This window comes from Bidens hawaiensis, unplaced genomic scaffold (genome assembly GCF_021521415.1).
Source record: "Bidens hawaiensis isolate Kalapana, Puna unplaced genomic scaffold, B.hawaiensis_p1.1 tig00009970_1, whole genome shotgun sequence".
NCBI lineage: Eukaryota > Viridiplantae > Streptophyta > Magnoliopsida > Asterales > Asteraceae > Bidens > Bidens hawaiensis.
In genome coordinates this window covers 324,214-340,517 of record NW_027491757.1, presented here as the reverse complement: position 1 = coordinate 340,517, position 16,304 = coordinate 324,214, and the positions used below count along the sequence as shown (strand labels likewise).

General features: G+C 37.6%; 1 protein-coding gene across 1 annotated transcript; it reads right to left on the bottom strand.

Annotated features, from left to right (window-relative positions):
- Nucleotides 1-7,410: 7,410 nt before the first annotated feature.
- On the bottom strand, nucleotides 7,411-10,564 carry LOC143533989 (plasmodesmata-located protein 6-like). The gene is made up of 3 exons (XM_077028606.1): nucleotides 9,827-10,564; nucleotides 9,564-9,722; nucleotides 7,411-7,824 (listed from the first exon to the last, which is right to left on the bottom strand). The coding sequence occupies exons 1-3, from the start codon at nucleotides 10,518-10,520 to the stop codon at nucleotides 7,625-7,627; spliced, it is 1,053 nt and encodes a 350-aa protein (XP_076884721.1). The 5' UTR covers nucleotides 10,521-10,564; the 3' UTR covers nucleotides 7,411-7,624.
- Nucleotides 10,565-16,304: the final 5,740 nt, after the last annotated feature.

The following is a 16,304-nucleotide window of genomic DNA, read 5'->3' as shown; positions in this document are numbered from 1 at the left end:
CGGCGCGTACCTGATGGTCCGGCCATCGGTGCCGGTGGCGCAGGTATAGTGGCAGCCGCTGTGGTAGCCATTGTTGGCGCCACCTCCTCAGCAACAGTAACCGCCGGCTCCGTGAAAGATGCTGTAAAAATTGCACTCACGGCCGGCGGAGACAACTTCTCAGCTGGAACAGCCTCAGGAAGGCTGGAACCAGCGGAAGCAGGCACAGACGCCTGGGTCGACGCCTCGGGAAGGCTGACCGAGCCTTCCCTCATTGGCGGGGGAATACTTGCTCCAACTCCACCCTGGAATGCGTCAACATCCACACCTGCACAAGCAAAAGTGTTAGAAAAATTTATTTGAAACAACAAATCTAGACAAGAATTATGGGGGCACTTACGGGGTTTCTTGAGCTTGAACGTACGGACGAGCGGGGGCGAACCCGATGGAGCCGGCCTCTTGACACCGGTAACCGTCGTCGTCGCTGCCTCCCCGGAGGTAACAGCTACAGCCTCCGGAGCGGTGGTCTCCTCACCACCGGGCTCCCCCGCCACCTCTGCACTATCTGACTCCGAGTCAGATAGGACTACCGGGTCGGCCGTAGAGGCCACCTTCTCCTTGCCTTTCCCGACGGCAGCCTTTTTCTTCCGCACCAGTGGAGGACCTTCTGCGGATTCCTCAGAAGAAGAAATGTCAACTCCAGCAGCAGGCACAGCATTGAGAGGTTCAGGGTAGAAGATAGGCTTACCTGGCCGTCGGTGGCTCAGGATCTCTTGGCCTGGCGGGTAAACCTCCACGAACCGACCCGCGGTCTGCTCTAAGATGGGCAACTCGTTCTCGTCCAGAGCACGAGTACCCATCCGCGCGGGACCATCTTCCTCCCGCGGGTTCAGGAGCGACTGAAGATCGTTCCCCTCTGAAATCAACAAGAAAGTTAGAAAAAATCGAAGTCAGCAAAATGAAACAAGACGTACCATAAGGGACAGAGTTCGAACCATATTCAAGGACGATCGGAACCTTATCCGCATTCGCCGCCTTCCACACCCGGCTCATCCCCAGCATCACCATCGCCGACTCCGGAAAACGGAAAACCGGGGACTGGACCCGGGATATCTTCGAGAACCATTCCGCCTCCTCGTAGTTGAGGGCGGGAAGGTTCGGAAGCGCCTGGCCATTCTTGAACTTCATGGCGATGGGGATGGCGCGAGCGGATATGAAGAAGAACTCTCTTCTCCACGAGCGAAGACTCCGCTCGGTGGTACAAATCTTTAAACCCTTGATACGGGTTGTAAGAGTGTACCACCCCTGGATGCACCTCCAAGTGTAGAAGGTCATCAGACGGTCAACGAGGGGCTCAAGGCCCAGTATCCGGCACACCCACTCAAAGTGCCGGACCTTGGCAATGGCCATGGGGTGCACCTCTGTCAGGTGCACACCGTGCCTCTCCAGAACACGGTACACAAACTTTGTCAACGGAAACCTAAGGTTTCCATAGACAAAGAATGCAGCATAAACCCCGATCTTGCCACTAGGGGCATCGTACACAGTATGGTGGGGTTCAGGAAACTCAGGCTCGAGAGACTCGAGCATGAACTTCCTGACGATATACTGGTACAGATCGACAGGAAGAGAGCACTGGCATTCGCCAGCAGTCTTCTGGTCATCAGCATCATGAGAAGGCATGGTGGAAGAAAGATGAAAAGAGATTTCAGGGTAATGCTTTACTGAACAGAAAAATTCGCCGGAAATTACTTGAGAAGAAGAGATGAAAGTGAAAAGTGTGAATTGCAAATAACCCTCTCCCCCTTTATATACTAATCGCAATTAATGCGGTGAATTTAATGCGAAGGAGAGAGAATTCGAAGGTGCAATGAAACTATGACACGTGGCAAAAAGCAGACTGGCAACAGCTGTTGACAGGACGTGTGCCAGTAATTTCGCGGCCACGCGCCCGAAAAATCGCGCCCACGCGCCTGAAAAAGCGTCTGGAATGACCATATAATGTCACGTCACCATAACTTCCTGCACGTCCTGACACAGTCAGAAGAAACCGTCGCGCGACGTTTGGACTGTTCCTATCTTTCCACCAACCTTTCGAATTTCAAAATTCAAAATTTAAAAAGAAGCGGGAAAATACCCCCTTACCTTGGCGAACAAGTAACCATAAGACGGATGCGGGTACAGTGTTAAGGCAAAACCCTTCACATACCTAGCACCCGCAGGGAATTGAAGCCAAGAAAACCTTGGCGAACAAGTAACCATAAGACGGATGCGGGTACAGTGTTAAGGCAAAACCCTTCACATACCTAGCACCCGCAGGGAATTGAAGCCAAGTACCCCGGCAACCAAGTAACTATAAGACAGGTGCGGGTACAGTGTAAAGGCAAAACCCTTCACATACCTAGCACCCGCAGGGAATTGACGCCAGGAATACCTTGGAAGTAAAGTAACCATAAGACGAGCGCAGGTACAGTGTTAAGGCAAAACCCTTCACATACCTAGCGCTCCGCTGGGAATTGAAACCAAGAAGGATCTTCTGGGCAATGCTTGCGGAAAAGGAAATAACATCCCCGCATAGCGGGAACGTCGAGAACTACGTTGTTTGAAGCTCCAGGATGGAATTGGTGGTTTTAACATAATTGATCACTATGTTCAAAACTACCAAAACCTCATGGAGAATCCACACAACTGGGACTCAATGCTCCTGACTTGCAAGGAGGTTACAGACCTACCCGCATCATACCCAAAGACCAAGCAGGAAACTCGGGCATTTCTGCAAGTGACAAGGACTTCCCATGGAAAACCTTACAAAACCCTTTTCAAAACCCTTTTAAGTCCAAAAGTTCACCTCACTTTATTAAACACGCATGAGAAGAACATTGGACTGGGGGGACTTGAAGAGGTAGGTCCCAGCAGAGCCCAGTTGGACCCGCAAGACTCACCTTAAACAGGGACGTCTGCGCAGAGACCAACTGGATCCGCAGGACCAACCATGCTCAGAGAAGTGACGTCCTTACGCGCAGTATGCAAGCTGGTCCCGCAGGAAATGCCTCCCATGGTGAAGGACTCCGCCTGTTCCCGCAGCCTCGGATACAAGCCATGAGGGAAGGCCACCCGCGCAGCATGGCTACACGCACTAGGCACTTAACTCTCCCCAGTGTCACCTGAAGGAATGAGCAAAGGCGGGAGGGGGAAAACTCCCGCCTAAATGAGCCAGTCCGTATGATGGAGGATCTTTTGTGTGATACCTGACGAGGTACAGACAAAAGATCTGACCAAGAATGCGACAGCTCGCTGACAGCAGCATGGCAGACAGCACGCCACAGCACTGTGACCAATAGCCGCCGCCTACCCACCAACTCCTGCCATACCACGTGCCTAGCCTGTTGTTGGCAGAAGAGGAAGAGTGCACGACACGCCTGCTCTGTGTCAGCCGCTACCTATCCACCACTCACAGGCAGGGCACGTGCATAGGTTACAGTTGGTAGCGTGTTGGGCCGGCTAAACCCCTTGGAAACCTACCTTCGGCTATAAATACCCCAAATGGTATGACCATCTCATCTTATCATATTATCATCAATTATACCTGATATCTGCTCTAGCAATCTCTTAATATACTTTTATATTTAAAGAGCAATCTAGTCTGATTCTCACGCCGGAGGGTGGTCACAAGGAGGAACCCCCCCTTCTCAGTGACGAGCTCACGGTGTCTGTTTTGCAGGTTATCAGAAGAACCATCTTCCAAGGGTCTAACCCCTCGTGGGAAACAGCTCTCCAACCCCCAGGTTACCAGTAATCTGCCCGGGGTCGGACTGGTGTTTCTTCAATGCAATAAGTCATATTATAGCGAGAAGTTAATTACAACCTTAGATTTCTTTGATCTAAAGCTTACATTTAAGATGGCAATATTGTAATATTAAAGATGGCTAGTTTTAATGTCTTTAAATGCAAAAGGGTAAACCCGTCCTAAATGTGTAGCCTAAAAGAAGAAACAGACTTATATTATTGAATTCCCGCTTTTAAGCCATAAGCAACTCAACGTCATAATAAATTGAAGATTCAAGAAATTGCCTCAACATAAAAATCTGCATTACTTTATTGAAGTTTTAGTAGCACACTTACATAAACAAGATTGAAAGAAATCAATTTACGTAATTTCACAGCTACAACCTAAATTACATAATCAATTCTTTTTATTTTTTTATTTGGGTTTACTATTATGGATTTTTTTTTTCTAATCAATTCCTACAACCTTCGTTTACATTTTTATTACTTTAGTTTATTAGTTCCTCGGATAAGATTTAAATTTGTTTATGTATTGACTCCTACACTATTTATTATATATGCTTTTTGTAGGTTCACATTACTCCCCGTGTAAGTCGTCGACTTTTCAAATACCCTCATACACTTGAGTGTGTAAAATATGTATTGTAGATTTTAGTGTAAACTATTATATGTGTTTGTATTTGTATTTGCCTACACTACATATGAACTCCTACATATACAAGTAGTTATTGTGGTATCTAAATATATGTGTAGGTTTATTTTTTGAAAAAGTTCATTTTAATGTTTTATATGATTTATCTAAGAAGTATGTTGTATGTTGAGGATGTGGATGTGGATGTGGATGTGGATATGGATGTGGATGTGGATACTAAGTATTTAACAATTTGCAAGTCAACAGTTTCAAATTCTATTTACTTTAATTTGTAAATGATAATTGTTTCATTTTGTAAATGATAATTGTTTCATGTGTAAGCATGCTTGACTCATGTGTACGTATGCTTGATTAATGTGTAGGCATGCTCAATTCATGTGTAGGTGTGATATAGAATGGCACACACACTGAATAAATCAACTATGTGATATAGTGTTGGAATATATTTTTAGTTGGTGTGTGTAACTACAATATTTAGTCTTTATGAGAAATTGTTATTGTTTTTTGTTGGTTCTTTGTATGTAATTGTGTATAATTAGTATTATGTGTTGATGCCACATATAAACTGATGGATAATACTATCTTATCTTAGTTTAAGTTATTATGATTTATGTAGGAATTATGTGAAGATGTAGTTTAATGTGGAGGTTAGGTGTAGGGAGTATGTTTTTGTGAAATATGGGAGAGATATGAATCTGGTTATTTGTTAATTTCATATGTATGTTATGCAGGAGGTTATGTGAAGGGAATATGCGTTATCTGTAGGGAATTAGTGTTATGTGTATGTGTAAATTGTTTGTGTAGGTTATGTTTAGGGAATCTGTGTTATGTGTATGATTAAATTGTTTGTGTAGGAAATGTGTGTTATCTGTAAGAATTAATGGTTGTTTTGTAGGTTAGGATAATACCTTTACATTTTTTTAGTTATTTCCATGATTGTATATAGTTTACATTATTTAGTAGTCATATTGTTCTTTATTATAGTTTTGGATTTTGTGTTAAATTGATAATTTGTAGGAATTGCTATGTTAAGTGTAGGAATTTTCTCTTAATGTGTAGTTTAACGGTGTAGGTGTTTTATTTGTTTGGAATTACACAAAATTTGAGATTCAAACTAACAAAAAAAAATGATATGAAATATAACTATTAAAAAATATATTTAACTTCCAAGAAAATGTGATGTTCAACGAACTCTTCTTATAGAATGATATGAGATTTCAATTAATAAAAAAGAAACAAATTATATAATGATATGTAATATAACAATAAAAAAATTATTTGTAACTTCCCATAAAAATGACTTACTGTATATAGCAAAAATACCTTTTACTATTATACCCCTGTCATTAAATAAATTATAAAATAAAAGATAATTTGTGATTGGTTAAATTCACTTCTCGCGCTAAAAAAACTTCTGTAATGAACCTAATCTTATATATATATATATATATATATATATATATATATATATATATATATATATATATTGAAGAATAATGGTAGTAATTCTTGTGGAATTAATGTTATCGTACAACACAATTCTATTTTTGTATGAAACATCACCACCTCAATATAAGTTAACAAAATTAAGGGAAAGCATTGTATATTGGAAATAAATATTTGAGTTGAAAGAAGAGTGTTGTAAATTAAACAATGTTAAGTTCGTGTTACAAATATAACAAAATACTTGTAGATGCCTATAATTGAGAGGTCGGTATTGTTTTTAATGATCTCCCTTCTAAAACCTTAATATGGGGGAGTTTTCATGTCTCCTAGAGGTCGTCATTGGCTATGTCTTCTTCTACCTTACAAGTAACTATAGATTTTTTAGACGAGTTAACATTCTACTAAGGGTTTGCCAATGGCAATGGCGACCTCAACATTGATTTCCTTTTAACATAATCACATGGTTTTCAGTAATAGTGCATCCAACATTTAGATATAAACAAGCTCTATTTATGACTTAAATTATAGATAACGTACAATCTCAAAATTTACATTTGCATTATTGTGATGCATAAAATCTACTCTATGACTGTCATTTTTACCTATGCCTCAAGTGCGTCTCCTGTATAACCAGTGTCTCAACTCTCAAGTAGTAAGAAGTGTCGGGGCATGAGCCTTGAGTTTCTAATTAAGTGGGCTAACTATATATAATGATCTTAGTTTCTAATTAAGTGGGCTAACTATATATAATGTCGCATATATGACATACACTACAAATAAATAGCCATTTAATGGAACATAAAATGTGTCACAAGAAGCCAAAGAAGTGTCACTAAAAAAATCTGTTGGAATGAGCGGCACACAAAAAAAGTGTCACTATAAGCGCTACCACTATAGACGTTAGTGACACTTTTTTCTGTCTGCCACTACAAACTTTTGGATAGTGGCACTTTTTTCTTTCTGCTATTAAAAAAATTTTGGACTTTTAGTGACACCTTTTTGTCCGCCACTACAAATTTTTAGACTTTTAATGGCACTTTTTTTGTGCTGCCACTACAAACTTTTGGACCTTTGGTGATACTTTTATGTCTACCATTACAAACTACAAACTTTTGGGCTTAGTGGCGTTTTTTTCAACTGCCACTAACTTTTTGAGGTTTTATCTTTTTTGTCAGCCGTTAAACCTTGAACTTATAGTGACACTATTTTTGTTTGTCACTACAAACTTTCGGCCTTAATGACACTATTTTGTTTGCCACTACAAACTTTTGAGTTTTGCTAAGCCTTTTTTTGCTACCATCACAAGTTTTTTGGATCTGACACCTTTTAACAATATAAAATTTTGTTACTATTCTTCAAAGCTAAAAATATAAAATTTTTATGCTGCATGTGACTGTGAACCGTAACACAGCTATATATGCCAAGTCGCTTTTTTTAAACAATGTAAATGTTACGGGATGTGCATACCCTATGCTGGTATATTGTTTAAAATGTGACATTTTACATCACAATGAACTTTAGTTTGATCTTGTCAAGTGTCATATTAGATTATTACCCGGACATGACAATGTGACTTTGTCAGGTTTAGACACCACAACATTGTTAAGCCCGTAAGCTCGTTTTGTAAAATATTTAACAAAATTGACCAAATCAACAATTCATAGTTTACAAAAAAAATCAATACAAATATCCAACAAGCTTACAAATCATAAACATGTAAACTTAAATTTTGATTCCCACACACGTACAACCTGATTCACTTTATACTCGACCGGTCGAGCTCATAGTCTTATACCAATCTCGTTGTTTGCTTAATGTATCTATTTGTAACTTTTGAGATTCTGATTCTCTCCTAGCTACTTCTACTTCTTCCCTTGCTGCTCGTGCTTGTTCCCTTGCTGACCGTGCTTCTCTCTCGGCTTCTTCTACTTTGTTCCTCACTATTGTTACTTCCTTCTTCACTAAAGATCAATTGAAAAAATAATTTTATGATTTACACACACACGCTCACACATGTTACTCTTCAAATTGAATTTTTGTAATCCAAACTTTGACTTATTTTCTAATTATAATATTATACCTGTCATTTGACCAATAACAATGCCAACTTTCTCTTAAGATACTAAGTCAATCTTATGTTAATTGAAAAGTAACTCTGGTTGTCTATGACATGGTATATGATATGGCATCAAATTAGAATATTTTAACTAGTCACGCCATTGACATGACAATATGCTATATGTGAAGTAATTAATGCAGACTATGTTTTCGTCACATTGAGATCGCACAACTAAATGAAAGCTAAAACAGTAAATCAATGATAGGTAAAATTTTTCATAGTATTTAATATTGTAAGTGTAGTTTATATATACTTTTACCCCACACCATTTGGTGTGGCAGGCCCGGCGAGAAAGATAAAAATTTTTAGGTCGAAGACGAAATTTTTTTTGGGCCTTAAGTATAAAAAGTATTTTGTTAGGTTTAAACAGTCTAATTTTTATATGGGTTTATTTGGTTATAACTTGGGTTGTGTAAAAACTTTTGTATAAAAAAAAGGTTAAACACGTCTCAAGTGAGGATGGAACTCTTCTCTTGATTGTGAGTAATATTCATTTGCCACTAGACCAAGCTAGTAACTATGCAATTGTGTTTAAACATTAAATATACATACTATTTTTAATAAAAACATATATAATTTTTTTCAAAAAAAAATTTTTTGGGCCTAACGGGGTGTCGGGCCTGTGGCCATCGACCACCCAGCCACACCCATGCTGGCCCTGTGATTTGGTGACAAAGTTTATTTACTTTTAAAATGGTGGTCAGGGGTTCGATCTCCACTAGAGATGGTTTGTAAATAAATATTTATTTGGCTGCTAAAAAAGGAGTATATATACACTTTTAGAACGGAAAATTACGATAAATCATATCGATATATCATATTGTAGCATTCCAAATTATCACTCTTATAAAACATTATTGTTTTGTTCGAAAAATCATCTCATTTGAATACCTCGATTATTAGAGGTCATAAAGTTTTTAAAACCATTTATTTAGAGCTAGAGATGAACATTTTAGAAATAAATTTAAACGATCTTTATGATGAAAATTATACTATCTTCCCACACCAAATACATACATAAATACAAATATATATGATACGTATTATTACAGAACTGTTAAATTATTTAAGAACTTGAAAAAACTCTTAATAACTAACGTTTTTATAAAAATTTTTGTATGTTCATGTTTTTTAGTATAGTTTTATAATCTTTTACATCTATATTTACGATTACAAATTACAATTATGAAAATTAGTTTCTACACATATCTAAATTTTTCTTTACATATATGTAAATTTTTTACTATATAAATTTTATGTATATATAAACTTGCGATTTTTATATGTAATCAAAAATTTTATATATAAAATATTGTGAAACTAGTATCAAACAATGTTAATACATGAAAAAAAAATTAAAAAAAATTGTGCCGAAGTCTCTTTTTTTAATATACCTCTGCGGTTCGGAAAAAAAATATTTAAATTCCCATTAACAAGGGCGTGGCTCAACGTATTTTGAGGCTTTAAGCGAATTATTTATTTATTTTTTAAATTATGTAATCACCTTTTTCCTAATAAATTGACCCAAATTATCGTTTAAAACAATAATTTCCTAACATAATGGTCTTAAATAAAATGTACCTCTTATTCTATAGACTTTGGTTATTGAAATAGTGAGAGTAAAGCCCAAAGCACCAACACCCAAAAGTACGCCTACGACAATGCCAGCCACCCGTTGTATATTTTTACTTTTCCTCGTACCACCACGAAGATCATCATTAATATTAACAACATCAATACCTGCATTCATATATGCAAACTCAATTTCTATGTTAATAAAAGCCATGCAATGAAGTCATAGAACCATAACCACAGCACGATTATCGCATGGAGCAAAAACTTACCCTTTATAGGGTGAAAGCCGCCATCTGCATATCGAATGTAACATTTTCCAAGGTACATATCACCCCAAGTCGACGTCCCGCACTCTGATCTCACTCGTCCACGTGCCTCCAGCACACAATCTTCACAATCACTTACGCTCAAATCTTGTACACATTGCATCATACCCTGAACCCTCCCCAAAACACCCACACGAAAGTAAGGCCCGGTCCCACTAACCAAATATGCCAACGCGTCATCTATTCTAGCCAGGGTATCCGAATTATAACCAACCGAAGGGCCACACCTCTTGAAAACCTTCACCTTGTCCTCAACCCCAAAAGATGATGTATTATCATATTTTATAAAGCACCCTTCTAATTGTATAGTTCCACTAGTCGACTTAGGACAAGTTTTCTTGAGTTGACTCACCGAGTTTTCCACGCAATTCTTACAATCATGGGAGCTAAGGTCGCCTCGACACTGAAAGAGGCCATAAACTACATCGCTTTGTGGTGATATTTCGAATTTGTTGAAGTTAGAGACGGAGGCCGAGCTGATTAAGGAAGTGAATAGTGAGTTGACATTCGACTCGTACGCTTTCGAAATGAGGTAGAGTTGAGAACACTCAAAATAGACGATGGACTCCTTGGCCACCGATAAGAAAGGAATTATGAGTGAAAATACAAGGAATGCAAGAAAGCAAGCTTGTTTCATCCTTTATGAACAACCTTGCATATAATACATATAGCAGTTTAATTAAAAAAGATAAATAAACTTATTCGATGTTTATGTTGATCCATATGCTAAGATATAAGAGATTGATTGTTTTTTCTTGTGTAAATATTATAATGATTTGTCATTGACTTGGTATGGATTGACCTATATATCAACTCTCTGGTCCATTCCATCATTTTCTTTCTCTGTCTCCAAATATAAACAATTTGGTCGCTTATTGAAAAACACTTCTCTTTTTATATAATCTTGCGCATGAATATATATACATACACTAAAGGGGTTATTTGGTAGTCTCTTAACAATCATTAAGAGGCTACCTCTTAATGACTCATAGTCTCTTAATGGTTAAGAGGCAGCCATAAGTCTGAATGGTTACCATTCAGACGTTTGGTAGTCTCTTAACGGTTATTAAGAGTCTACCTCTTAATGGCTCATAACCTCTTAATGGTTAAGAGGTTATGAGCCATTAAAAGGTAGCCTCTTAATGACTGTTAAGAGACTACCTCTTAATCATTAAAGGTTATGAGTCATTAAGAGGTAGTCTCTGAATGACTGTTAAAAGTCCACCAAACAGCCCCTAAAATAATTTAAATATTTTAATTTAACATATATTGTTTAACTCGATATTCAATTCGTTATTGGTTGTTTAAACAAACTTTCTAATTGGTAAACGTTATAATATAAAAATACTATCAAATGTCTTGGACTAGTTAGGTGAGAGCGTAATACTGAGTCTTAATAAACTAAGCGTATAGTCTATTATTGTTTGGTGGTCCAGTGACTGAGACAATCTTTTAAACACCTAAAAATTTTGAGTTTGAGTCCCACGTATTACAAAAAAACTTTGTCCATGTTGGACCGTGGTTTCTTTCATAAATAGCCATTTTCTAATAGCTAGCCCAATACATGCCAAATAATTAAATACAAAACAGAAAATAAAAATTGGTATGTATAGACGGGGCCTTAAGCGCAGGGGTGGACCTACATAGTAGGTTCAGGGTTCACGGGAACCCACTGAGTTTTGAAATTTTAGTAGAATGCCTATATAAAAAATAGGAGTGAACCTATAAATAATTTTAGAGTGAACCTATAAACAAATTGAACAATGGCTCTGATGGTTAATTCCTTGCTTTGTAACAGAGGGTGCGTGGGTTCAATACTGGCTCCTTGCATGGTTTAAACGTTTTAAACCGGTTTCACTTTTATATCACACAAGTCACAAACCATCGCCCAGTTCCTGTCCTCCTAACTTCACACTTCACAGCCTCCACCCTGCTCTTGTTTTATTCTTTGTTTTTTTTTTGTTTTTTTTTTTATCTATGATGAATTTATAAAGTAAAACTTCAATCAACATATCATCTTGATTAGGAAAAAAGGGAACAAACTGAATCAGTTTACTTGTATGAAAATGCATAAGAACAATATTTCAATCTTGATCAAATATGTTTGTTAATTTGTTAGAAATTAGAATGGTTAATTGATTGTGCTAAAACTTGTTGAAAGTGAATTAGACAATTTTTAGTGATGTTAAATTGTTGAAACTTGAATTAAAAGTAAATTATTACTATATAATAAATAAGAAGTTTGGTGATGCAAGAGCCCTATTTGGCCACTTGGCGTCATCGAACTGGTCCACAAATTTTGTTTTTTAGTTCAGCCATCGTAACGAATGTAAAGGAAACCTACCGAACGCCAATTTTTGATTTTTTTTTTGTTTTAGTTTCGTTAACGTAACGGATGATTGTGCAATCCTTGATGATTTTAGGATCTTTAATACATACGTTATTGACAATTGTTTTTAAGTTCTAACGACGTGTTTCTTTTTTTTAAAAAAATTATTGTATCATAGTTTTTTATGTGATGAACTTATTCGACCCAAACCGTAAAATTGACCCGAAAATTTTTATATCCGGCCATGTGAAATCGGAGTATCTAAACGTAGTGAACCCACTGGAAAAAATTTCTAGATCCACCACTGCTTAAGCGGTTGCTTTATTGTCACACCAATTGGGCCGCTCCTAGTCATTTGCATAATGAGTCGCAAAACTAGGTGAGCCATTAGGACCTCCACCTTGGGCCACCATGATTTCTCCATCGTGATTTCCATGCCTTTGATTCTGATTATTTTTTTCTATACATGTTTTACCTTTATTTTGAGTTTGGTTTTGCGCAGTAGTGTAGCAGAAAAACCGAAAAAGCACCGGGATGCTTAATTAGCACATTATTGACACATTGGCTTACTATATCTTTCTTGCTGTTAAGTTCTCGTATCTCTTCATGTTTTTTGTCGTCTGTTTCAGATTAATTAGTTGGTTTTTGTTTCTGGGTGGCGTCTTCTAGTTTAGCACTTCTTTCCGTTGGTAGGGTTTTCCAATAACCGAGTCGCTAGCTCTGATACCGAAATGAAGTTTGAGTAAATGAATAAAAAGATTTTGAATTTCACTTAATAATATGATTATATGAAGGGTTACACTGTGAACACTAAATCATAACTAAATAGAGCTAGCAATGTATCATTTTATTTTGTTTGTTCCCCATGAATATCATGACTTGACATTGACCAGATCTATTTAAAAGACAATTTTCATGTTTTTTCTAGCACGTGGTAACTGATCACTTGTAGGATACCCAAACCTTATAGGCTTAGGGGGTTGGGGTGGTTTAAAAACCATCACTTGCTCCCATCAATCACGGTGTGTCATCTCACCCCATCACTTTCCATCACTAGTGATGGAATTTTGGTGAGGGTGGTGGTGTGATGGAATTTTTTTATTTTTTTATTTTTTTTACAATAAATACTAAAACAAGGTTAAATTAAATAAAAAATAAAACAAGATTAAATAAATATTACAAAGATAAATAAATTAAAAAAAACCGACAAAAAAACCTACGGCGCTTCCCAACCCCACTCTCGCATAGCTCGTGTTAGCGTTGAAGTATGATCGATCTAAAGGGTTCGTTAAGATGTTCGTGCGGTTGTACGATGAATGTTGAATCAGCGTTTTTTTGGTTTTCATGCAAATGGTTGATATACGCCTCGTCACGTTTTAATTTTGAAGCAAGAGCTAGTTGCTTTCGCTCCTTCGTCTCGACCATTTCCGCCAACTTAGCCGACTTGTATTCGTTGAAGTCCTCGGCCACCGTTTCCTTTCCTAATCTTGACGATTCCTCACTTTTCTTGCGATGCGGCCGTGTGGGTGTGGGTGTGTCTTCGTCGGGATCGTCTCCGGGTTGATCGTTCAAGTTCATGTTCGGCGTGTTGCTTGACAAGCCGTCGGTAGACGTTGTGTAGTTCCCGGAATCAGAAGTTTTTGATCTTTTTAAAGAAGATCCTTTTTTCCTTGGAGCCGTCGGTCCGTCCATGTCGACCACGGGAACCGGTTCCCACTTCGGGTGGTGTCTTGCAATCTCCCACGCATCCAAGTGGGGAAAAGATTTATATCGGAAAATCTTGATATAATTGCTCAAGGCGTTCTTTATGATAGTCGCCTCGCTCGCTCTGCTTTGTGGATCTCGGCTCTACAAAACATTTCGAAAATATATATATATCAAAATTGTAAAAATAAAGTAATAAATTATAAAAAAAATTTAACTAATAAATTTTAAAAAATAATTACCAATTGGATGTAGCAAGCATTAAATTTTAACAATTTTTTATTCAAATCTCCCCACCTGGAAGTCATTTTATCCATGTTTCGATCGGTTGCACCGGGAAGTTTTTCGAAATGTGCAATAACACGTCTCTATAACATATCTCGTTTTTGTTGGTTTCCGTGTTTTTTTGTTTCGGAGGCGTGTAAATAAGCCTTGGTCAAGGCGACCTCCTCCGCGGACGACCAAGGTCTACGGACGATGGCATCCTCCTCCGCGGGCTCCTCCGAGGGTTCATCTTCCTCCACATCGTCGTCTTCATCACGAAAAGCACGTGCAAATCGACGGACGTTTGTGACGGTTGAGATTGAAACATTTCAAAAGGATTATTTTGAAATATTTGGCTAGAAAAAAGTGGAATAAACGGTTGGTTTTAATACGGTGTCGATGAAAACGGTGAATTAAATGTTTGAGATTGAAATGGTTGGTTTTGGAACGGTTGTGGTTGAAAAGGTTGTGGTTGAAAAAGTTGTTGTTGGAATGGTTGGGTTGTGTCGGGTTCATCTTGTAACCGGAATCTCGCCGGCTCGCCAAGATTTTGTCGAACCTTTGGTCGGGATTGGGTTTTCTTTAAACCCGAGCCACGTTTCTTTGAACCCTTCATTTGTGTGATGTTAGAATATTGTTTGTAGTAGAGGATTTGAGTTAGATTTGAGTTGGATTTGAAGATGGATTTGATTATATTTATATAGGTTAATTAAGTTTTTTTTTTATCTCCTCTCAACGGTAATATTAACGTTTGAATTGGATTTGAGTGCATGATGGCCATCGCGGCCGGCCCCCCATCACACGTGATGGGAGAACCGGCGGCGGCGTTCGTGATGCCATCACGGGTGATGGCCGTGTATAACGGACCACCCCCAGTGCTCTTATGCTTACTAATTACTGGTGATGGCCGTGTATAACGGACCACCCCCAGTGCTCTTATGCTTACTAATTACTATAGTTTTTGTAAGGAGAATGCACAAATATTTATATAACTTTTATTAAGATATAGTTATTAACAATAATAATTTGATTATTATTAATATTATTTATATCAAACTAAGACTATTATGATTGACTGATCGAGAGCTTGCCCGGTCCACCCTAAAATAATAAACTAATAAAGAAAACTATTTGTAAAATATATATCATTCATAACAATTGCAACTTTTTACTTCATGTTTTCTAAAGCAATCCCAATATATTATTACCATTCATTTAACGAATATGATTATAGAGTTTCCATTTGTATAATATGATTTTACTAGTTTTGTTTATAATTAAAAAAACATTGAATGTGGTACAATACAAGCCATAGAATTATTCATCAAACTAAATTACATTTATGAATCCATCTTCCCTTCACTAGGGATTTTTCGTTCGCTAATTTTACAAGCAATAGCACGAATTCAGATTTGAATCCAACAAGTAATAGCAGGGAGGTGTATCGTGGATTAATACGAGTCGCATAAGCCTATACGACCCGTGTGATGTGTTAGTTGTATGAGGTGGTGTCCGAATAACAACCCTCTAATAAATTAGTTATTTGATCTGTTGTCTAACATTAATATGTGACAAATGTTGCATTTTTAGTTTATAGCATATTGGTTTTTATTAATCCTATCTATTGTCTTTTGGTCATTATTGGTCACAACTAATGAATTAGCTACTGATGGTCCAAACTTTTAAAGTATTTGTTCCTAACGGTCCGCGACTAACAGAATCCTAACGCCGTTAGTTTCATGTCGTCGGAAAAACGTTTTTGGCCGGAAAAGTCATTTATTGCCGGAAAACACCACCTGAATACCGCAACCACCACCGATTGACTCACCACCAACCAACTACCATCACTTGAGCACCATCAACCGATTCCGACAATGGTTCTAGGGTTTCTGAAGATCTCAATAATTGGGGTTTTTACTAGAAAAAAGTTTCTAAAGGTCTGATACAAAGTTACCAAGATGTTTGGGACAAAAATATTGAGTTTTCGGGGAAAATTTTGAGTTTTCCGACCAAAAACGTTTTTTCCGGCGACCAGAAACTAACGACATTAGGATTCTATTAGTCATGGACCATTAGGAACGAATAGATTAAAAGTTGGGACTGTCAGCAGCCAATTAATTAATT

Coding starts and splice junctions, on each gene's coding strand:
- LOC143533989 (XM_077028606.1), bottom strand. CDS start 10,520: ATGAAACAAGCTTGCTTTCTTGCATTCCTTGTATTTTCACTCATAATT. Junction 9,723..9,826: donor CGGCTTTCACCCTATAAAGG/GTAAGTTTTTGC, acceptor ATATGAATGCAG/GTATTGATGTTGTTAATATT. Junction 7,825..9,563: donor CAAAGTCTATAGAATAAGAG/GTACATTTTATT, acceptor ATTGATCTTTAG/TGAAGAAGGAAGTAACAATA.